Source organism: Nelusetta ayraudi, unplaced genomic scaffold, assembly GCF_046127955.1.
Source record: "Nelusetta ayraudi isolate G7.1 ecotype Tasmania unplaced genomic scaffold, CSIRO-AGI_Nayr_v1 ptg000002l, whole genome shotgun sequence".
Taxonomy (NCBI): domain Eukaryota; kingdom Metazoa; phylum Chordata; class Actinopteri; order Tetraodontiformes; family Monacanthidae; genus Nelusetta; species Nelusetta ayraudi.
Window position 1 is genome coordinate 6265626 of NW_027466052.1, and position 24374 is coordinate 6289999.

General features: G+C 44.5%; 2 protein-coding genes across 3 annotated transcripts; one reads left to right on the plus strand and one right to left on the minus strand.

Moving 5' to 3' along the window:
* Positions 1-472: 472 nt before the first annotated feature.
* eprs1 (glutamyl-prolyl-tRNA synthetase 1) lies at positions 473-16900 on the minus strand. 2 transcript variants are annotated; one of them, XM_076019689.1, is made up of 34 exons: positions 16733-16900; positions 15049-15133; positions 14829-14928; positions 14601-14757; positions 14383-14523; positions 14172-14262; positions 13919-14045; positions 13636-13828; positions 13376-13547; positions 12598-12831; positions 12429-12513; positions 12197-12256; positions 9124-9234; positions 8807-8943; positions 8503-8710; positions 8279-8391; positions 8053-8170; positions 7633-7812; positions 7338-7505; positions 6813-7064; positions 5962-6180; positions 5675-5887; positions 5317-5588; positions 3876-3927; positions 3567-3776; positions 3411-3483; positions 3232-3311; positions 2888-3145; positions 2613-2810; positions 2353-2526; positions 2084-2244; positions 1579-1657; positions 1431-1495; positions 473-1313 (listed from the first exon to the last, which is right to left on the minus strand). In XM_076019689.1, the coding sequence occupies exons 1-34, from the start codon at positions 16773-16775 to the stop codon at positions 1163-1165; spliced, it is 4980 nt and encodes a 1659-aa protein (XP_075875804.1). In that variant the 5' UTR covers positions 16776-16900; the 3' UTR covers positions 473-1162. The 2 variants fall into 2 exon arrangements, with proteins under 2 accessions (XP_075875804.1, XP_075875813.1); XM_076019698.1 differs by lacking the exon at positions 6813-7064 and having other exon boundaries at positions 16733-16899.
* Positions 16901-17381: 481 nt separating this feature from the next.
* On the plus strand, positions 17382-24054 carry tdp1 (tyrosyl-DNA phosphodiesterase 1). The gene is made up of 16 exons (XM_076019827.1): positions 17382-17536; positions 18193-18804; positions 19006-19049; positions 19251-19306; positions 19393-19489; positions 19606-19640; positions 19727-19819; positions 19925-20095; positions 20654-20732; positions 21104-21280; positions 22181-22229; positions 22332-22398; positions 22552-22659; positions 23139-23241; positions 23520-23628; positions 23772-24054. Exons 2-16 carry the CDS (start codon positions 18195-18197, stop codon positions 23843-23845), a joined length of 1872 nt encoding a protein of 623 aa, XP_075875942.1. The 5' UTR covers positions 17382-17536; positions 18193-18194; the 3' UTR covers positions 23846-24054.
* Positions 24055-24374: the final 320 nt, after the last annotated feature.

The window sequence follows — 24374 nt, forward strand, 5'->3', positions numbered from 1 at the left end:
AAAATCAAGAAGTAAATTTTGGTAGATTTTATAGGTTTAATTCCAATTACTTTTGTTAGAAATCCTGTTTATTCAAAATGAAAGTATAATCATCCTCGTACGGCAAATTTATACTTTAATAAAGGGGTCAACAAGCCGACACAGCGCCAACTTTTGTTTTTCTTTGAAAGTGAGCGGAAGTGTATTTTCGGTTGGCTACGGAAGGACTCGGTGTTATGTAATCGTTAACTTTTTACACTTTGTCATCCCCCGAATACTTTACGGGTAGTTAAAGCTACCCAGTCTTTCTGTTTTAGTTCGTTCGCTTTCATAAACAAAACTAAATTATCATCTTTGCCAAATTACTCGTATTTATGTTTCTGTTTATTTTGTCTCAAATTGCTACTGTCTCAACTATCACATTCATATTTGGACATTTTTACACCTCACACCATGTTACAACAGTGCAATGCTCATAATTAAACAGAGCAGACAAGTTTGAGGGTTGTTTAATTGGAGATTTGCAACAGAAGGCATTATTACAGGCGTTGAGCTGCACACAGGTGAAATGCACTTGTCACTCCACTGGCATTGAAACACGGATCTGTGATACAGATGTTGAGGGCAGCGACAGTGTGACAGTAACATTAGCAACCGCAAGCCTGAGTACTTGCAGAGTTCCTGAGACAGTTAAACTGCGAAAGCTGGCAGGAGTACCTTTCCTCAGATTTTTCTTCTTCTTTTGTCGTTTTTATTTTTTTTTAAAAAGGCCTGACTCAACTTAATTTTAAAAGAAAGCGAACTCAAGAAAGGAGGTAAAAATAATAATAGAAAAATAAGTGAGAAGTTGTTTCAAGAATCAAGACTGTCTTTAAGCAAAAGGTGAATGTTACCAGCCAGCCTACACAGATTTAACATTTGACATGGCCTCTGAAGGGACAGCAGCCACGCAGGAGGTAACAGTGCCACAAATGTATTGTTTTATCACATAATAGTAAGATCTGACCTGAACTACCTTCCAAAACCATTATAGTAATGTTAACATACATTAAAACATAATCATAATATAATGATCCCATTTATGAAGCCCACGGTCCAGACATACAAGATTAGAAAAGGTGGAAGAGCCCTTTTCAACCGTGTTCATCCCACTGCTACAGTGTGTTGTGCAGCAAGCTGCTCTTCAGTAACTGCGTCCAAACAGGGTGTAGTACTGCGCAGGCTCCTTGCCACTGACGCACAGCTGGCCGGGCTGCAGCTGTTTCAGGGGTGAGAAGGGGATACAGAGGCTCTTGGCTCCCATGGACGGAGCTCCAGGCTCCAGGTCCTGGTCCCTGGTGAACACAACACAACATATGTTTTCTGCATGTTGGCTTAAGTTGAGCTAAGAAACATGGTTTAGCGAACAGACTCTAAAGGTGATGTTCACGTCACCGTCTTATTCAACGTACTTAGCAGTGATTTTCTTGATCCAGTCCTCGCACTCAATTCCGCCACAGAATGGGATCTGGACAATCTGTGAAGCGAGCGGTAATTATACAATCAGAAGTTGTGAAGAAAATAATCTTTTGCTTCCGACTGTGGTATTGTGCCACTCACCTTGCCCTGGTCCAACTCTTTCTGGAACTGTTCCATCGTGTCTACAGCCACCATGTTGTTGTTCATGTCATCAGAAGCTCTGTTTAACAAGAACATAACAGAATTGTTTTTTAATGTCCATGCAGGTCACTCTTCCTTTTGCAGTCCCCCCCCCCCAATCATTCTCCTTTGTAAAAAGGATGGGTAATACTCCCAACACACTGCTGCCACCAGCTGGTTGACAAAAGAAAAAGGTTTTCCAAGGTTGCCTCTGCTTCATTTGGCCACTTGGGGGCAAAATAACACATCTTTTTCTTTTTTTTCTTATTTTAAATTGTTGATTAAGTTGTCTACTTAAACCCCTGTGGCAAAAATCTCTTTTATGTTTCTGAGGGTTCATCAGTTATTACTTAGCAGGGTCAGTCTAGCCCGCTTTTGTTGTGAAAGGTGAAGTATTCGGAAAGTGTCTGAACTCATTTTAAGCGTGAAACGGCAATGTGCAGAAGCACGAGCTCCGGCCTCTTACTTTTTGAACAGATACGTCTGGATGTCTTCCAGCATGGCCACCAGCCTCTTCTCCACCTCGGCCTCTGCAACCGTCACCTTTTCGCCCGTGTCTCTCCTGACTGCCACGCACTGACGCTGCTGCATATCTTTCGGACCCACTTCCACACGGATGGGAACCCCCTGAATGAAGCGCATTGGATTGGTTTATCATTTCCAACCCAGCTCACTGTTGGTATACGCTAACACTGAATTACCGCCTCAACGGTTAATGTCCGGCACTTTTCTGACCTTGAGTTCCCAGTGGTTGAACTTCCACCCTGGAGAGTAGTTGTCTCGGAGGTCGGCCTTCACCCTGATGCCAGCCGCTTGCAGTCTGCTGAGGTATTTGGAGCAAAGCGTCAACAATGCGTCCTTATCCTGCTCGGGCAGGGAGGCCGTGATTCCACAGGGGATGATGACAACCTAGCAAACCCAGGAGGAAAGAGTTAGTTACCTTCCCCTTTGTGATTTATCAATGCCCTTGTCTCTGTGTGATTTTGATTACCTACCTGCAGGCAGGCAACTCTAGGTGGCAGCACAAGCCCCATGTTGTCTCCGTGGACCATAGTGAGGACACCGATGGTCCTAGTGGTGATTCCCCAGGAGTTCTGGTACGCCAGCTGTTTCTCGCCTGGCTTCTTCGGGTCCTCGAACACAATGTCAAACATCTTGGAGAAGTTCTGGCCCAGATGGTGGGATGTGGCACCCTGAGTAGGAAAAATGAGAAGTCAGTGACACTGCACTGGCCGCAGAGGACAAAGAGCACCCTTCCAGACTGCAATACCTGGATGGCTCGGCCGCTGGCGGAGATGAACGCCTCCACGGTGGTGGTGTAATCCCCTCCTGCAAACTTCTCCTTCTCCGTCTTCCTCCCCTTCACCACAGGGATGGCCATCAGCTCCTCGTACACCCTCGCGTACAGATCCAGGATCTGAAGCACCTCTTCGGCTGCCTCCTCTTTGGTGGCGAAGGCCGTGTGTCCCTCCTGCCACAGGAACTCTCTGGTTCTCAGGAAGGGCTGAGGGTGCTTGAACTCCCATCGCTGAAAGAAAAGAAACTCTCTTTCAAAAAGGAAGAACGTTACTCATCAAGATGCACCGGATTGAGAGTAAAGGGGCCCAAACTGACCACGACGTTGCACCACTGGTTGAGTTTGATTGGCAGGTCTCTATGTGACTGGACCCATTTCGCGTAGGCTGGGTACATCACTGCAACAAAAAAAGAGAAGAAAAAAAAGTTTCAGCCATCATATCAAGACAGAAAAACTAGATGAATTGCCAAGTGATGAATGAAATGTTGAACCAGACCTGTTTCACTTGTGGGTCTGACAGCGATGGGCTCAGCCAGCTCAGTCTTTCCTGACCGGGTCACCCAAGCAACCTGATATAAATGGGAGGAATTTTATTGTAAAACTACTTTTTTAAACTTTTAATAGGGCATCAATGAAAACAAAATCATTTTACCTCTGGGGCAAAGTCTTCGATGTGAGACTTCTCCTTCTCCAGGGCGGCCTGAGAGACAAACATGGGGAAGTAGCAGTTCTCCACGCCCAGCTTCTTGATCTCGCGGTCAAAGAACTCTTTAATCGCCTCCCAGATGGCGAAGGACCAGGGTCGCAGCACGTAGCACCCGCTGACGTCGTAATATTCAATCATCTCTGCCTTGGTGATGACCTGCAGTCGGAAAGGACGCGTTAGAATTTAGAAACGGATCATGCTGTGAGTGGACGAAGGTCGCTTTAAGGTGAAAAAGCATTTTGTTGCTGAACTGACCTGAGAGTACCAGTCTGCCAGATTCTCCTCTTTCTTGGCCTCCAAGCCCAGACTGTCAGAAGAAAAACAGCAGTTAATTGGATGCCACATTTGATTTCATTCTTTTTTTTTGTAAGGTCTTGTTTAATGAACACAGTTTGTGACATCACATTTCAAAATTTGCAATAAAACATGCTTTTAGGAGGTTGCAGCAGGCAAACGTTAAGAATTGACATCATTTCTGGAGATTTCATGTCCAGGTTAGAGGCACATGTTGGAAATGAGCAAAATCCAGATTCTGGATTAAAATTCACTCTTCTCCCCAGAAGTTGCAAACACTCTGGAAATTGAAACTCCTACTATATTAAAGTAACCACAACTCAAATATTTCAATTAATGAGCAGCACTGAAGTACATTCAGCTGAAACAGCAAAGTTTTCACACGAGCCAACCACGCAGCTCAAAGCTTCCATCAGAAGCCTGCAAACCAGCTTCCTGCTGCAATCTGGCATCACAAACATCAAACAAACCAAATGACAAATCCCACGTTCGGGTGTTTTGTTTTTTTCTGCTGTAGGATTGTTTTTTTTTGACAGAGAATCAAACTTTTATGTTACTTTTTGCATCTCGAATTGCACTATGGGGAGCTGATGTGTTGATTCTGAAGCTCTAGGAACAAAAGTAAATCATGCAGGTTACAAACATTTACATACACTGTATTAGAAGCAGCAGCCCTGTCACAGAACAATCAAACTAAATCCAGACGGCTCACAACAGACCACAAGCACTGAAACAAACACCAACCACTTAAAACTCACCCTAATTTAAGAAGCAAAATGGGAACACTACAACACACCGCATGTTGCTCTTACAGATGATCCGTCTTCAGTCTCCCACAAAGTGGCTTTGCCTCCATAAGCTGCCATTTAACTTTTGCAATTTCAAGTCCTAAACCATCCAGCTACTTTACATATTATAAAAAACAAACAAATCAAAAACTGTCTACATCATCTACATGGAGGCAAAGGAGAAATTTTATAAGGCAAATCAGTACAAAACTTTATACTGCACAGGTTCTTTTACTCAGTTTTCCAGTTAAACTAAATTAATTCCAGCAACATCAATAAACGTCTTGTTAACGCCGCAAAAACACATTTTAATGGACCGAATCATCTTGTGTGTGTGTGGGATGCAAGTGTTAGATAATAGAAAAAACAAAATAGATGATAGACCATTTGACGTGCGAGAAACTAGACAGAGACTGAAAGAAAAGAGTTCAGAGTTACAACGTTGCTTTGAGATGCAAAAAGTGACATAAAACTTTATTCCTCATCATAAATATGAAACTCGCAATGCTGAATATAATTTTGTTGCCAGTTGCGTTCCCATTCTAATCGTCTATATACATCTAGACGTAAACCTTTAGCATCATTGGGATTTGTTTTTCCTTCACTCCTCTCACCGTGTCTGCTTCTTTGGCCCTTGACCATCTCCTGCACCTCCTGCTCCTGCTGAGCCCTCCTTGCCCTGGCCGGCTTTGTCTCCTTTGCCCTTCTTTCCGCCTCCTGCTCCTCCACCGCCCTGTTTCTCAGACTTGTTCTCCCTCTCCTTGCGGTTTTTGTCCTCCCCTCCAGTGGCGCCAGCAGCAGCCACTGGTTTGTACTCCTCCCCAGTGAGTGCCTTGTACTGGGTCTTCAGGTCAATCAGCTTCTTGACGGCTTCCTCCACCTTGTCCTGAAATGGGAAAATGAAGTTGAAAAAGTGGTTGGTATTTTTGTTTCCTAATGTATTTCCTTCCATTCCATTTTTGGGGCCCTCACCTTGGGCGCCTTCTCTGATTTCAACTTCCTCACTAGCTCCCCCTGTTGGGCCACTTGTGAGAACAGCTCCGGGGCCTTTGGGGAGGAGCTGGACTCAGTCTTGGCGGGGTTGGACTGGACTGGCTGTGCTCCTGGTTTGTATTCTTGTCCAGTCTGCTGTTTATACTCTGCCTTGAGAGCCAATAGCTGCTTCACAGCAGCGTCCACTTGATCCTTAGAGGCAGCCGTCAGTTAGTCCTTGTCAGCGCATCTTTAAGACATTAGAAGTAGATGTGCTGTGTACTTACCTTGGAGGCCTTCTCAGACTTCAGTTTCCTCACCAGCTCTCCCTGCTCAGCCACCTTCCCAAAGAGACCTGCGCTGGATGCAGCAGGGGCGGGGCTGTTTTGGACGGGGGCGGTGGCTTTCTGGACTGGTGCAGCTCCAGGCTTGTACTCCTGACCTGTGACCTGCTTGTATTCCGTTTTGAAGGTGAGGAGCTGCTTCACTGCGGCGTCGATCTGGTCCTGGCAACACATGAACAAACCAGGCTGTGAGTTCAGACACATGTCAACAGTGTAAAATAAAAATATTTTCTAATTGGTATTTTTTTTTCATTTACTGTGTAAAATGGCATTTATGGGACTGATATTAGACCTCCTCCGCAGGAATAATGTGATAATTCTCAGTTATAACACATTTATTGCCAAAGAGGATTAGGGCCACAAGAAGAGGAAAACATTAACATAGATTCTTTTTTTCCAATTCGAGAATCAAGTTGAAATTTCGAGATTAAAGCTAAAATTTCGAGAATAAGGTTGACGTAAAAAAGACAAAATTTTGTGAATAAAATCAAAATTTTGCAATAAATGTCAACGTGAAGGTTTTCACAAAAAACATCAACTTTTTTTTTTATATGAAATTTCAACTTTATTCACAAAATTTCATATTTTTACGTCGTCTTATTTCTCGAAATTTGACTTTATTCATGAAATTTAAACTTAAAATAAGACCTAAATAAAAATCTCCTTCATGTAATTTTGTCTTGTGGCCCTAAACCTCTTTCGTACATTAATAGATAAATATCAAAATCATTTTTTTTTAAACAATACATGTATTCACTCTGAGACTGTCTGGCTTCTGTTTGGGATCGGAATACCTTGGGGGCCTTGTCAGACTTCAGTTTCCTTACAACCTCTCCCTGTTGTGCGACACGTTCATAGAGGCCAGAGGGAGAAGAAGAAGTGGAGGAGGAGGAGGAGGAGTTGGAAGAGGAAACGGTAGCAGGAGAAGGAGCAGCAGAGGGCGCAGAAGTGGGAGGGGCCTTTCCTGGTTTGTAATCCTGACCGGTCAGCTTTTTAAACTCGGCCTTGAGAGCGAGGAGCTGCTTCACGGCTCCGTCAATCTGTTCCTAGTTCCATCAACAAAACCAGTTTATTGTAACGGGTGACTCAAAAAAACAAACAGACAATGGCGGGGGGGACGTTAGCGGTTGGTGACGGGACAGGGTTGTGGACTCAAGATGAGAGGGACTAGAAAGACAAGTCTAGACAAAACCACAGGGTGAAAAGTCAGGAGGGTTGAGCTGGAGGGTGAATGTTGACTGAACGATAGATGACGATGTGAACGGCGAGCGCACAAGAGGACGGGGTTGTGAAAAGTCAAAGATGAAACTTCCTGGTACCTTGGGTGCCTGCTCAGCCTTCAGCTTTCTGACGAGGTCGCCCTGCTGTGTGACCCGGGTATACGGACAGGAGGCTGTGTCCGTTCCTGTGGTGGGTGGGGCTGGAGTTGTTGTGGGTGGAGCCATGCCCGGCTTGTACTCCACGCCCGTCTCCTTCTTAAACTGTGCCTGAAGATGGAGAAGAGAGAGAAAAAAAAAAAACAACACAGCATAAGCGTTAACCTATTAAAAAAAAAAAACAACCCTCACTCATCTTTGTTCAATAATTCAGACGCTGTTAGTTCAGGTGTCGAACCTTCAGAGACAGCAGCTGCTGAACCGCTTTGTCCACTTGGTCTTTTGGAGCTTTGGCTACCTTCAGCTGCCGGACGGTTTCACCCTGAGCAACAATGCTGGCGAACAAGTCACCTGCAGGGGCTGCGGTGGGAGCTGGGGCTGCAGCGGTGGTCGCTGCTGCTTTGGCAGAGGTGGCAGGCTAAAAGTCCAGAGATGGGACAGATGCAGGTCCTCAGTCAAATTGGTTTTGTTTTCAAATGAAATGCAACAACTAGGGCATAAGTCAAAGAACATATTTTTCTTCTCCTTTCACTTCTTTTACTTGGAGTTTAACGGGTGGAACGCTACGGCATTATCCTGAATTCCAATCACACTCGAGAGACAAATAAATATACATGGAAAATGTTTGGATAAGAGGATTTCCAAGCAAGGAACTCACTGCGTTGTTTGAGGTCTGGCTCTTGCTCTTTTCCTTGGATCCAGCTGTGGGCATCTCCTTGACGTGTCCATCCGGAATGTAGATGAGGACGCAGGGACTCTCCTTACAGCTGTTGGGACTGACGGGACAATTAACACGGTTACGCAGCTTTTCAGAGTACACGTAATGCGCTGCTGTGGCACAAACACAGAGTAAGAAACGAGCAGGTGGCCCCTCCCCCTCGCACCTGACAGGCTCGTAAGGCTGGTCGCAGATGTAGTAGCCTCGTCTCTGCAGCTGGATGATGTCGCCCTTCTTCAGGGTCTTCAGACACGGATCTCCAAGCATCTTCTCCTCCAGCTGAAGGGATGAGGAAAAACATGTCAACAACAAAAACCAATAACACGACTGGCCGCTACTGTTACTACTCAGCAAAACATGACAACCAAAGCAATCTTCTGACAAACAAACCTTGCTGTTTTTATTGATGTAGTCTTTGAAGTCATCCTCTTTGGTGATGACGGCTTTGCTGATGAGCGGCTGGTAGACGACGCAAACTGTGGGCAGCAGGGGGGCGCTGTTGGTCTCAGCAAGCCACGTGATCTTCGTGGTCTTCTTGTAGTCCTTGTTGTCCAGGTTGAGGCGAGCCTCCATGGACACAACCTTCCCATCAGCCCCTCTGAGGAGCAGGAAGGAGAAGGTCAACATCTTGCTTCACTATCACTATTTTTCCTCTAGAACAATGTTCATATCACGGCCACAGAAGTCTTTGTACTTGTTGATCTTGGTGATGATGAGGTTCCCCCAGTTGATGAAGGTGACCATCTCTCCCTCGGAGAACGTCTCTGCATCAGCCCCCTCCACCAGGACTCGGGGTCCGTACCAGACCTGCTTCATGCCCACCTCAGTATTCTGCAGTATTTTGGATGGGTGATGATTAAGTTTCCAAAATACACAAAATTCACTTTACCATCATGTTACGTCACAATTATGTGCAGATCTGTGGAGTTTTGGGATCCAGTGAGGCAAACACCTGCATCAGTCTCAAACATCTCTACTACCAAAACATAGTCAAAAACATCATGTACTGACCTTTGGGTGTTTGGCCACTTCCTTCATCTCCTCTTTCACCTCTGAGACAGAAACAGGAACCGTGTAGGAGCTGGACAGGGCCGTGTACCTGGGAGCTACTGGGTCAATAACCTGTCACACACAAACACGGACAGAAACAAACCGGGTGTCAAAATAAACAGGGGACTTGCACATTTCCAAATTATCCGAGTAATGGCCGAACAAAGCAATGAATGAAGCAACTTTAAACTCGAGCAAAACAACAAAGAGGGGTTTTAAATAAAATTGGGTCAGCAGCTCAGTGAGGTTGCCAATGAAGAAAGAAAATCATGGAGGAAACGGAAGAGTGAAGAGTTGAGTCCATGAGTTTGCTGACGTGAGGGGAAACAAGATGCCTTCCAGCCACGAGCAACTTTCACTGTTTCCCTCGCTGGCTGTTCAGGAGCCCAAACAGCGACTACGCCATCAGCAGCAGACGAGCCTCTGCAGCCAGAAGGCTGGGTGCACACCATCATATGTATGCATGACGCAGCACTAGAGAGAACTTCAATGACTTGTGTTGTCAACTCATCTGATGTTTTTGGAAAAGACAGGGAATAAAACAATAACTTTCACCATAGTCTTAAACCTTTTTCCCCTATAGACTATAGACTATACTTATAATGTCAAATCATTTAGAATAAAACACGAAGCCAATGAACAAGTTCAAAGTCTATATGGTCAATTAATGAAGATGTGTGTATTCATTCCTTTTCAGAACAACCTCTAGATCACATCAAGTGACACCTCCACTGCACCTCCCCCCCCCATCACTTTAAACATGTGAGGATGGAGAATGGAAGGGGAAGAGCGAAACAACACTCATGGAAAAGAAAACACGAACCGCAACGCTGATCTGTTGCTTCACACTCTCTCTTTCATCAAAACAGGGGCTCGCCTGCTTCAATGGTAAACTGACTGCACTTACATAGCGCTTCCCAGCACCTTCACGGTAACTCAAAGCGCTTTACAGGCCTCTCATTCACCCATTCACTCACACAGTCATGCACCAATGGGTGGCTGCTGCCATGCGAGGCCCCATTGGAAGCAATTTAGGGTTCAGTGTCTTGCCCAAGGACACAACAACAGACTGGGGATGGAGCGGGATTTGAACCGCCAACCTTTCGGTCATTGGACAACCCCCGAGCTCTACCTCCTGAGCAACAGTCGCCCTTGACTCATCCTGACCCGGTCTTATTGGAGAATACATCCTTCTTCGCTCCAGCCACACAACTCTGGTTTATCGAGCGAAGCAGAAATGATATTGCGACACCAAGTGGACACATTTAGAACGGCACTTTCTTTCACTGATAAATTGCAGTTTTTATATTTTGCAAAATCATCTCGCCGGCCAGAAAAAAACAGTTTACAGGCCTGATACGGGCCGCGGGCCGTATGTTTGACACCCCTGATTTAGACAGTGCGCAAACTCTCTCCGAGCACCTGAGCAGCCTCGGAAAACAGTGAATGACGTTCCAGACAAAACCAGCCCAGGGATAAAAGCAGGGGAGGGAGAGAGGGGTGGGAATGCGTGAGACGAGGAGGTGAAGCAGGTGGAGGAGGAGGTGGAGGAGTACCTTCAGACAGCTAATTGGCAGCTTGGAAACAGAAGAGTGAGATGCCGTTTAATGTTGGATACAGGGAGGGAGGAAGGAGAGGAGAGAGGTAGACACACATTCACAAAGAATGGCAGGTTCACATCGGTCGGCCGCGCAGCTGCTTGCGGCTCTGACGCCGGCGCGACGCTAAACTTCGATTTTGATGCTCATCCTCAGAGCCGTTTCTCTCTCTTTTTTTAAATCTCTGTGATCAAACTTTATACACCACACTCAGGCTTGCTCCCACCAAACTCCAATAAATGATGGTTAAAATGAATAGTTGGGAAATTCCACAAACTGGAACTGCTGAGGTTGTAATGATTTTTGGTGCAATTTTGAGTGTGGAGACAGACACACAAAGGAATCATTTGCGACGTGATAGCATCAACATCAGAATTCATATTTGGCACCAGAGATGATCCACTCTGGGCTCAGTCAATCAAGTTCAATTCAAAACACATGTGGCTGTTTGTTCGCAAACCAAACCATGCAAAAACATCCAGGTCGGTCAAGAGCGTGAGGAATTCCTGCATCCCCCCTCCCACCCGTCCACCCAATGAGCTGCTGTTAGAGCAACTTCGATTCATGTCATGACAAGTAGGAGGCAAAGGAGGCAAAGGACTATCTCAGGAAAGCAGGGAGGAGGTGGAAAAGCAGGAGGAGACGGAAGACGTGGCGTTAGTTGAACATGCACATGAGGACCATGACAAAAATAGCAACAGCTGTTCCTGAATCTGACTGCAGCTGTCACTGCCTTCAGTGGCCGTCCAGTTGATCCCCTCCCCGAAGCTCTTCTAGTTTCTAATTAAGACTTTTTATTTTTTAATTTTATGCTGATTCAATTCTAAAGTTTAGAGCATTAACTGCCAGCAAGGGGGAAAAAAACACAAACAACAACAACAACACAGCGAGGGCAGCTGATGTCCAAACACATAAAAGTGCCCTGAAAAATAAATATTAACATAAAGGTGGGATGTGTAGCGAGGCAGGTAATGAAAATGTTGAGGGTTTTTTTTGTGTTACATGGGTTGACAGTGAACACGAGCTCCCTGAGACAGCAAAGCATGGAACAAAGTCATGTGTGAGAAGTGAGAAGAAGAAAAGAGAGAGAAGCCATGCCAGCAGCGAAGCCAAGGCAACTTGTCGAAGTTCAGTTACTGGTGTGTGTGTGTGTGTGTGTGTGTGTGTGTGTGTGTGTGTGTGTGTGTGTGTGTGTGTGTGTGTGTGTGCGTGCGTGCGTGTGCGTGCGTGCGTATTCATTGCTTCTCTGCAAATACAAGTCACATGTACCCAACTTATGATGAGAATTATACAGTCTGATTTGAAGCACTGAGCTCTGATCATAAATACCAAGTTGACTCATGGTCAAAAAAATAAACGCATTTAAAACAAATCAAACTATTGGTGAAGATAGATCACATCACATCATAAATCAATCAATAAATATGAAAACCTGCCTTTTTATTGAAGGCCCAGATCTTGTCCCACTCCATGTTCACCACTGACCTCGATCCACCCTGCAAAGCAGAGGTCAAAGGTTATTTTTACTGGTAAAAACTAACCAAAAGAAGGACATGGAAATACAATGCAAGCTCTCCAACTGCTCTGACAGTGACACATCGCAGTAGGAGGGGGAGACATTCTCCGCTTTATCTAATAAAGAGACATGATAAAACAAGCACATTGTACCTGTGCGGCGATGAACTGTTTGAGACCGTCAACAGTCATCCCTCTCCTCAGGACGCCTCTGACTGTGGGGAAGCGAGGGTCATCCCTGTGGGAGAAGGACAGCAGAGAGTCAAGACGCCACCAAGAGGTTTCAGAGGGAAACTGCTAAACTCCTCCCGAACTCACTCACCATCCTTCGACGTATCCCTGCTCCACAAACCAGGTGAGCTTCCTCTTAGAGAGCACGGTGTTGTTGAGGTTGAGTCTGGCGTACTCCCAGATGTGCGGCTTCCTGATGCCCAGGGCGTCGATGAACCAGTAGAACTGCTCGTCGCGGTCGTGGTACTCGGTGGTCCTGAGGGCGTGGGTCACGCCCTCCAGACTGTCCACGATGGGACAGGCAAAGTCGTATGTCGGGTAGACTCTGAAGGAAAAGGAGTGGCAGAGGTTTATATGCCTTTATGTGGTTCAAAGCCGAGTCTGAAGAAAACAAACACAAAATCTGAAGAATACACAAACATAACCCATATCATCAAACCTACAGATGTTTGAAGATATGGAATTCACTTCCTTCTCATTTTCTTACACTCTCTCAATCTGTATTTGAAAAGTCTGTGAAATGCATGCTGTCTGTTTTTTACTTGTTTTTTTTAATTGTACAAACCTTGACCATGTGCTAAATAAATAAAAGATTAATAATTTTTTTTTCCAGAAAAGAACATATTTAGCCCTCTGTTCACAGCCTCCCACTAACTTTCTGCTAAAAATGGATGCTTTGTTTGAGCATCCACACAGCTACCACACTGCCTCACTGTGGTCACTTATCTGGGTGCAACTTATCAGTGCCTCAAATTTTTCTAAACTACTATGGCAAAGGAAGTTGAAGGACTCACAAAGGAAAAATACTGGAAAAGGGAATCTGGCATATCAATCAAAAATCACTAATCCTAAAAAAAACAAACAATTACTTATAAGTGCTTCCTGTGCGCGGGTGGAGGGCATTCTTGCAGCGGAACAGGGTGGGGTCCCTCATGCAGCCGTTGTTAGAGTTCATGTCGATCTTGGCCCTCATGCAGCAGGTCTGACCGCGCTCTGTGCCCGCCTTCATCTCCGTCCACATCTTCATGTTCTGCTCCACCGCTGCACACAAGACAGACACACTGTCGACATTGCGAGATAATGCGCGCGTTGCGGATTCACGATCGCACTCGAGCGCCATCTCACGTACAGTTGTTCCTGTGCTTGGACTCAACGCGCTGCTCCCTCTCCTGCTTCATCTGCTCGGGGGGCGTGTCGTCGATGTAGGCTTTGCCGTCGGTGAGCAGCTGCTCGCCGTAGCGCATGATGATGGGGAAACTGTCGCTGGTGTAGGTGAACTGGTCTGGTTTGATCTGCAACATGGCGACGTCTTCCAGAATGACCTAAGGGGGGGAGAAGCCAACGCTGACTACATGACGACAATCGAAGCGTTTTTAAAGCAGAGTTTCCTACTTGCCAAGAATTGTTTCTACCTTCTCAAAGTCCTCCTTCTCTTTCTCGGGGTTAGTGTCGTCAAATCGCATGATGAGCTGCCCTTTAAAGGTGAGCTGGTAGTGCTGGTTGAGCAGAGCAGCCTTGGCATGGCCGATATGGAGGTAACTGAGAATGGGGGGAAAAATCCAGTTTATAGAATTACCAACAATCTTGACACACTTTTTTCAGATCAATCTAAGTTGTGCTATTTACAGCCAACTTTGCTGTAAATAGCTCAAAGTCACAGCTCACCCGCTGGCCTCAGGAGGGAATCGAACCACCACCTTGCCCATCTCGGCACCTGGCAGATCCACAAACTTGCCAAGATCCTGCTTCTTCTCATCTGACTGCAAGCAGAAGAGGAAGACAGCGAAAAAGTAAGAACACAGAACATAACAGTGAAATGTTAGATGACCGTCAGTCACCGTCATTTTTAGTAATTTCTGCATTTCTGCAAATAGACTTACATTAGATTTGCTTATGGGGATGCTCTTTCTGGCATACTTGCTGCCCACAGCAGAAAAGGGAACCTGAGAGTTCAGGAAAAAGAACCAGCGGTTGACATTGGAGAAGGACTTGCCCTGGTCAGGCCACTCAGAACGACCTGCGGAGAGATAAAGCACACACTGTAGCTCTGCAGGGTCCCGGAATTCAACACTAACAATGGCAAAAGAAGAAAACCTTTGAGTGCGGCCCAGACAGACAGGTCGGCCAAGGTAACAGCATGTCCAACTAGAAAGGTCCGCAGGGAAAGGGCCTTGTCCAGGTCAGCCAGGGCTTCGGTCAAGCCAGATGGACCGCACAGGCGACGAGCGCTGAACTCCAGCCAGTGGTCGACCTAGAACCACATGACATTCATTAGCCACAAACATCTCCAGGTTATGTCACGCCCCAATCTGAGAAACACACCTCAGTCTGCTCCATGCTGTTGGTTCCATAGAGGCCAAGAGAGGGAGCAACACGAGCCAAGTAGCGGCAGATGGAATTGGCATCATTAAATTGGATGGCACTGTGATTGAAGACAGAGTGGAAATATGAAATAAACAAGTATATGCATAATCTCACGTGTCCTGTGGTTCATCATCATGTAGGGTTATTGAGGGAGTGGATAAATGATTATGTCACCTACTCTGAGACATGGAGGCGGGTGTCTTTGCCTTCCTCCACTGATACCGGCACGTTATCCTTCACATGCTCTGCAGCAAGAAGCGCCCCTGCAGGACAATTATAAAGAATTCAGTGTTTGTTTCCATATCTTTAAAAAAATGAAAAAACAGGGGGAAAAAAACAAACGAAGCAATGTCAGGGAATGCCACATGGAGAAATATATTGCAAATAGAAAACAGTTCATAAAGAAAAAAAGTTTTGTGTTTTTTTTTTTTGGCAAAAGAACCAGTGAAACTGGTTGAGTCAGGCTCAACAAGTCATTCCAAATTTGTTACTCTGCTGACAGCTGTGCATTGTACACGTCTTTAACTTCATAGCAGCTCAGGTTTTCTACTGCCGTATTGACCAAGAGTCAACACAGAAAACCTTCATCTAAACAGTGATAAAATCCTATCAAAAGATGTTTATTTTGAACGCAAGAGAAACTGTTTCAAGGCAAACTAGGATTCACATGATTTCAGTTTAGTTACATTATCGTCACTGTCACAAAATACCAACTTATTAAGGAACCATGGAGATTCTAGTGTTTGTCAAAGGCGGCTAAATGTCTGGCAATAATCTTTATTTTGCACTCAGTATTCCAGCCACAACTTCGCTCATGTAATGCTCACACATTCCAGCTTCCACCACAAGAGAGAGAGAAACACCTGTTCTGCCGAACGTCAAAAATACTCTTCAGTTGTTGATGTCAATGAAAAATACAAAGACCCCACGCACTTGGACGTTTCAACTTTCTTGCATCAGCCTGCTCTATTCAACCCAACACACTGTGTCGCTGTTTCGCTGCTGTCAACACTACAATGAGAGTGGCCGACAAAAGCAGCGACACGACAACAGCTTAAACTTCAATTATTAAGATGCAATTGATAACTTATGGGTATTTAAATAAGCCAAGTTATAAGTAGATTGTAACAAACGATGCGTATACCAAAGCACTAGGGCCAGCTAGCTGAGCTAGCTTGTGTCTCAGACTGTCAACTGTGCTTTGACGTCTTACAATGGCAGAGCCATGTGTCATGTCCACTACCATGACCGATTTCGCAAAATAAAACGCGTTTACAAGTATTCCGTAACAACGAAAAAGGGTGAACTTATAAACCCACTTTATATCTGGTATCATGACTAATAAAAGTGAAGTGATCAGTGCACATGTTGTAGTTCAGGCTGTGCCACGACGACAAGAAAGCTAACTTTAGCCTCGCAGAGCTAGTGCTTTAAAGCTGGGCTCGCTAGTCACGCAAGCGAAACAAAAATACGAACAAAGACATTTTTTTATATACATATTACATTTAATTCACGTAAGAAAGGTCGGGATATGATTTAATACGAAGCAAACAAATCAAAAATACAAATAAGGTTGAGTTTCTGTTTTAAATAAAGAGTTAATATGTTTCAATCCACAGACTATTTATAAACTTTAAAGCACGTTTAACGCCGATCATGGTTTCTGATTTGAATACAGCTGTAGCAATACGACGGATTCTGTGCCTCCACCTCTACAAAAATAAACACACACAGTAGATACTTCCATCCCTTAGTGTGACACGTAGTGGCGTTAGCATGCTATAGCGGGTCACCGCCGGCTGTCACCGAGAACACAGCCAACACAAGTTTTCACATGGGGGGAAACTCGTACTGCGACTCACCTAAAGGAGGGTTACTTGTGTTAATGATGAGGTTCAACGCCATTATGTGAAAAGGCTTCCTCCGAGCAGGCGGCGAAGTCGGCTAACTGACAGGGGGACGAGGCAGCAGTCAGTGGATGCAGCCAAGAGGAGACTCCCACACTCACGCACAGCAGAACGTTACGCCCCGGCGGCACCAGCAGCAGCTTTACGGCTGGAGTAAAGATGCAACTTCCTTTGATTTTATGAAACATAAACGTCAACTGTGCTTTACTGCTATCTAGTGGTCAGGAGTGGGATACTGCAAGCAGACGATGGATCGAGCGATCAAAACAAGTTTAGTTCAAAATGAAGTTGCAGCTAATTAGAATACAAGTGACTCCAAATAACTATGGGTGCATTAAATGCAATACATAAAATACAATGCCCCCTAAAAGAAACGCTATAAATTTATATGGTCGAGCGATAACTTTTACCAACGGTCTCATCTCATTTATGTCAACGTTGTTTATACAGTCAGCTACTGAAAATGATCAACTCCGTTATTTCAAACAGCATTTCAGAGAGCTGACTTAAGTTTCTAATGAATCTCGAGTCATGAGATTCGTTAGAAACTTATTTCGCTGGGGGCGGAACTGAAAAGACCAAGCAGAAATGTTCCAATCCGGACATGTGTTGTGTGCGCACATTTTTCCACAATAGACTGGCCCATGCAGATGTGCAAGTGGATAGGTGTTTATCAGACTTCAGTGAAGAATTTATTCTGGCAGCATTCCTGAGATTGTGCTCAACGGTTCGCTGGCTGCTGCTGGTGTCTCACAGCTGGTAAAATGAGAATACAATCCGTGTTTGCATTTCCCGTCATTGCATTATCTGCGAAAATCGCATGATTTGATGTGATTTTTGTTCCATTTGAAGTACATTAAAGGTAGTTGTTTTGGCATGATGCATCGTTATAGTAATCGTTTATAGCGTGTAATCGCATAGTATTTATTATATCCTTGTACGTCTGACTTCATATTCGGTGTTTTGACCTGGTTGGCTGATATTTGGCCATGCCACGAATGTTGATTTTCTAACAAAAAATGCATATATAAAACCTAGAGTTGCTTCACTAATTTCCTTGAATTAAGGCCCATATCGATGACTGTGAACAAATCTCTAAGGTTTAATCACATAAGAAAATGAATAGTTCTTCAAATATTTCAAAAGATGTGCATGTTTTGTGCTTTTAAAAATTATTATTATTTTTTTTTTAAGTTTCCTATGTTTTTGGATCTATTTAGAAAATACATACATTTTGAAGTTCACATGGATTTAACATGCTGTTTTATTGATCAATATGTTTTTCCTTTAGCTTGTTAGTCAATAATAATAATAATTATTATTATTATAATAATGGCAAATAAAAATAAATTAATAATTATAATAATAATTATAATAATAATAATAATGATGATGAAACTCTTATCTTTGACCAGACATGTCTCAAGACAGCTTACATGGCAAGTGGACCGTCTCTAGCAGCGACGACGACGATGACGGTGAAAACCTCCCTCCCTCCGGAACGACGACGTCCAACAGCTCGCAGCCGGCTGCATCCATCCACGACTTGCCACGCTCTGCGACTCCCCCTAGCACCAAACTGGAACCAGTAACTGTGGAGGTGAAACCAGAGCCAGTGGCTTCCTCTGTACCGTTACTTTTTATTGGCTCTGAGGCCAGACAGATGGCTGCAGCGAACCAGCTCAATCCAGTCAAGTACGAAACCAGTCCGTCTTTGGCTGGAAAGCACAAGCAGGAGGTGGCTGACGGCTCAGGATGGGCACTGTCTGACAGTGACGACGACGACAAGGTGGACGTGAAGGGGAAAGGTGCCGCGCCAAAGAGGAAACCTCCGAGCCCCAAAGCAAAGAAAGCCAAGGTGGAGAACGAGCGGCCTCCGAGTCCCCACGGCCGGCTGTACTACATCGACGAGCCAGAGGACTTCTTCGAGACCAGTGTTCCCTGTTTGAACGACATCTACCGGTTTTACCTCAACAAAGTCACCGGCTTGGACAGGAAGTACAACTGCGGAGCGCTGCACATCAGAGGTGAGAGTCCACGCTAAGCGTTCCACGGCCAAATGTCACCCGTCATTTAAGTTTGAGATTTCCACCAAACACTGGCATGCTGCTGTGGCTGTCAGTGGTCACCTGGAGTCTAAGCTACCACAACATGTTAACACTCTTGCATAGATTAGATTATAAAAAAAAAACAATCAACAATTTTTCTTTCTCTTTTCTCTGATGCAGACATTCTGTCACCACTATTTGGAACCCTAAAAGAGTCTGTCCAGGTGAGTAACCCTTATAAACAAATTAAACAGAGCAATGTTTCACACCAGCATCTCTCTCTCTCTCTCTCTCTCTCTCACTCCCTCTCTCTCCCTCTCTCTCTCTCTCTCTCTCTCTCTCTCCATCTCTCTCACTCTCTCTCACTCTCTCTCTCACTCTCTCTGTCTCTGTCTCTCTCTCTTTCTCTTTCTCTCTCTCCACAGTTTAACTACTGCTTTGACCTGGCCTGGATGGTTGAGCAGTACCCGCCAGAGTTCAGGTGAGCTTCCCACCCCAAATGTTGGAAATACACACGAAAAAAAAGGGAAACGTAGCTGGGTTTTTAATCCAGTTCTGCTTTTATAGAAATCGTCCCGTGCTGATTGTTCATGGTGACAAACGGGAGGCCAAGGCTCGCCTGGTGAAACAGGCTCAGCCTTTTCCACATATTAAATTCTGCCAGGTATTGACCCACAGCCACATCAACACAGAGTTTGTGTGTCCTACACGGTAATGGCTGTTCACAAGACTTTTCTATAGAGATTTAACGTTTAATAAGTTTCCTTTTTTTCTTCCCAGGCCAAGCTTGATATTGCTTTTGGAACCCACCACACGTAATCATTTCTTTTTCTGTCTGATTTCTACAGTCTCGGCTGCATCCAGTGTTCAATGATATGCCTGCTTTGTGTCTTTGTTGCAGGAAGATGATGCTGCTGTGGTACGAGGAAGGCTTCAGAGTCATCATCCTCACCTCCAACCTCATCAGAGCTGACTGGTACCAGAAGACACAAGGGTGAGTGTCGGGGTTTCGCAATATCTTTGTCTCGTCTGACACACACACACAAACAAGACTCCAGTGATGGAAACACCCCTGTTTTATGTGTTGTTTCTCATTTAGATTGTGGATGAGCCCTTTGTTTCCACGGTTACCAGAGGGCAGCAGTGCAAGCGCAGGGGAGTCGCCAACGTTCTTCAAGAGGGACCTGCTGGAGTACCTGGCAGCCTATCGGGCACCAGAGCTCGAGGAGTGTATTCAGCGAATCAAGGAGCACGACCTCTCTGAGGCCAGGTGAGCAGCTTTAAAAAGTCTGCTGCTAAAGATTCAAGATCTTTTATTGTCATTATGCAAGCATGACAGAATTTTTCGGAGTCTCTCGGCTTTCACACAGAAAGAAACAAAAATGAAAGTGTTCGGGCTGTCAGTGTTAATGCATTAATCGAGATTAGTTAAATAAAATTCATAACGCGTTAATGTTTTTAATTGCATTTCAAACATAAGGCCGGGTTCATACCGGAAGCAGACCTAGCGGCCCTTCACGGCACTTTCACATCGGGTGTGAACTAAGAAATACATTACATTATGGGGTTAAAACTGCCTTGAAATGCAAAATAACAGAATTATACGCATGCAACTCAAACCGTGATAATCGCAGTTAACTATGAAGATTCTGCGATTAATTGCGATTTTAAAAAAAATAATTGTTTGACAGCCCTAGAAAGTATATATGCAGAAAACTTTGAAAAATACAGTCCTGTAATATGTAACACAATTCTGTAGGTGAACATAAAGATGGTTTACGGTGACACGCAACTGGAATGATGATATCATTTTATTCCCTCTGACCAGGGTGTACTTGGTGGGTTCAACCCCAGGGAGGTATGTCGGCTCAGACATGGAGCGCTGGGGTCACCTCAGGCTGAGGAAGGTGAGGAGATGTCGTCTTTCCCCGCCAGTGCAATCTTTTAATCTTATTAGTAGTTTATGAGTGACAGATTTTTCATTAGGAGTCAGTGTTTTGCCTGTGTGGGTGTGTGCATGTGTGTGCCGTTTCAAGTCCCACTGTCACTGTTTTTGCATGCATCTGCAGTGATGACAAACTTGATGGACATGCCAACTCTGCATTCGTTTTTTTGTTATTTCTGCCGTGTCTCCTGTGGTGATGTGTCACTGTGTCTGTACTTGTCTTGCTCTTTTGGATTTTTATGTCTTTTGAATCCCTTGCAACGCCCGGATCCCTGACTGTGTTTCTTTCTTGTTCTTTTCTTCCTCTCTCCCTCCCTCCTATTATTTTATCAGCTGTTGTGTGATCACACCGAGGCCATTCCTGGCGATGAGACATGGCCCGTGATTGGCCAGTTCTCCAGCATCGGCTCAATGGGGCTGGACAAGACCAAGTGGTTGGCAGGGGAATTCCAGCGCACCATGACCACCCTGGGGAAATCGTCCGTCCGCTCCGACCCCCCCATGCACTTGGTACGTGCCGACAGTGCCATCTGACTGAGGCTCTGATGTGGCGTTCGTGTGCCGCACAAAAGATAACAGCCAAGAATAAAGCTTTGACTGGATTCTGCCCGACTGCCGCTGCGCCTGTTATTATCTCTGAGGGGGCAGCAGTGGTCTCCATCCCTGAGATTAGGTTAATAAACAGCCATTTTGTTTCAAGGTTACGTTCTTGCACTCCTTCTGAGGCCCTGCAGGACAGTTGATGGTCTAAAACAGAGCTGTGCAGGTTTATGTTAGAAATTGTCCTCTCCGAACCCTGATGGCAATGCTAACACATTTGTTTCAATCTGTAAAAGTCAGAAAAAAATCTGACTAAATTCAGTTTTAGAATGTGCCTCTGACAGTGCAGCCTACACTCCCCCCAGAATTGACAAACCTGTGTTTTTTTGCTTAAACAAAACTCAGCATTTCAACAGGAGGTCGTAAACAGAGGGCTAAGTATGTTGTATCCTTCTTGAATTGGTATAAATTAGGATACTATGGGACATTTGATCAATTCTATAAAAATGAGTCTGCAAGCTAAAGCTGTCTTGATAAATTCTAAGTCATTGTAGCATAACAAGGTTGAGAATAATAGCAAATCCACAACTGAGTCTTGAGTCTGAGTTTTGCCTCTGTGTTATTCAGTAACACATTTTAAAGACTGCAGTGCTCTTTATGAATCACTATGTTTTTTTCCCTCTTCCCTCTGCCCTGTCTGGCCATAATGACAAGGCTTTATGTCGTTATGTTTGCTGACAGATTTATTCTGAAAGGTAGAGCTTGTGACCCCAAAGTGTGAATCATGCTGGTCGGTCCAGGAACTACCTGTTAAGTGGTTTTATTATATTTATATTATCTGAATCACTGTTCATGCTTTGAATCTCGCAGCTGTATCCCTCGGTGGAAGACGTGCGGACCAGTTTGGAAGGATATCCAGGTGAGTCACGGGTTTTCTTTATATGCAATCATATTCAAAAGGCTCATTCATTTATTCATTCATTCCTGTGCCCATTGTGACGTGCATCCTTCTGTCCTCCAGCCGGAGGCTCTCTTCCCTACAGCATCCAGACAGCTCAGAAGCAACTCTGGCTTCACTCCTATTTCCAGTAAGTGAATCAACTAAAACTCTTCACTCCAGCTCCCAAAACACAAATGTAGAAGGGCTTTTCAACACAGGGCCTGGCACAGGATAGCTGTAACTTTGCAGTGACTGCAGAAAAGTGCAGAAGTATTGTGAGGGTTCGTGTGTGTGTCCCCAGTCGCTGGAAGGCGGACGCCACTGGGAGGAGTCACGCCATGCCACACATCAAGACATTCATGAGGGTGTCTCCAGATTTTACTCAGCTGGCCTGGTTCCTCATCACAAGGTGTGTACCTTCCTGTTATACATTTCCTTAGTATACCAATTAAAAGTAAAGCTCACTCAATCATTTTCTCTGCAGCTTCCAAGTCAACAGCACAATCATCTCAGTGGTTGCATGTATGGTTATTCTCTCACGCACAAGAAAAATGTAACCTTTATATGATGGCTAGAATGGATGTTTTGGTCTTGGACATGGTGTAAACTGCATCGTATTTGATTCAGACTGGACTGCTGAGTCTCCTAGGCACTTGGGTGACACCACACGAGACATGCCTTTATGTTGTTTATGTGAGCACCATCAACTCTGGCACTGGATGGAATTCTTTCCTTATGATAGCATCTACAACAGACATGTGTATTGGCCAATGCTACCAGAACGTCCACTGACTTTATGGTTCGCAGCAACGCTTGTGTGTTTTGTCAAAGTTAAAACTGTCCTTCATTACCCAAGTGGCCTTACAGTGTTGTTAATGTGTGTCCCAGTGCCAATCTGTCCAAGGCAGCGTGGGGAGCGCTGGAGAAGAACAACACCCAGGTGATGGTCCGATCCTACGAGCTGGGAGTCCTCTACGTGCCGTCTGCCTTCGTAAGAACGACACGCATGAACAAGCTGCAGCTCCATGGCATGACGCAAATGTCACGTCAAACTTCGCCTTTGCACTCACCGAACATTTTCCTGCCTCACGAAAACGCTTTCCTCAAAGGAAAGGTTTTTAGCACTCCTGAAGATTTGATAGCCACTTAATTTTTGATTTATAGATCTGTTATAGATTTAGAGATTGATTCAACTTTGTGCCAGCAGATCATTTCAGGTTAAGGTTATATGAAACTTGTTTGTTGAACATGATGCTTGTACCCTTCTAGAGCATGAAGACCTTCCCAGTGCAAAAGAATCCATTTCCTGTCTCCTCCTCAACGTCCTCTGGATTCCCTGTGCCCTTTGACCTGCCTCCTACACCCTACTCTACCAAAGGTACCTCATTCAGTGTGTGTGTGGGTGTGCGCGTGACAAAGAAAAATAAATGTTTTAGTATTGCACACTTGGAAAAAATAATTTGCATCAACTCTGTTGTCTCAAAGGAACCGTGTTGCTGTCTTGTCTTCCTCTGTTTCCAGATCAGCCGTGGATCTGGAACATACCGTACAACCAGGCTCCAGACACACATGGCAACGTCTGGATTCCCTCCTAACACACACGCAAACACACACACACACTCAAGTGACTGTATTGTTCCATAACTGCTGTTTCTTACTGTAGATATCATAATCATGTGTTAGTTCTAGACATGTTATTTTTTTTTTATATTTTTTTAGTGAAACAAGGTTCATATGACAAATTTACCTGTTCTTTAAAAAAAATAAAGAAATAAAAACAAATAGATCTGACTGTTTTGCTTCTCCCAAGTTTTAATAGCTGCATATTTTGAAATGTAAATGTTTATTACAGTACTAAAGAACATAACATATAAACATTACAACCTTCAACATTAAAAACATTTCTTCTAATTACGTAAATCACCAGTGACTGAAAGGTTTATTTGTGTAGATTGAGGTTTATCTTTCAAATTGCTAATCAACATTATCGTAGATTGCATTATTTAACTTGGACAACACCTAAAGAATTATTTTTTTTATTTATTTATTTAGAAAAAGTTTTTGTTACCATACAATGCAGTATGTTCTCTTAATAGTTCAACACATAACAGTTGTCATTGCACT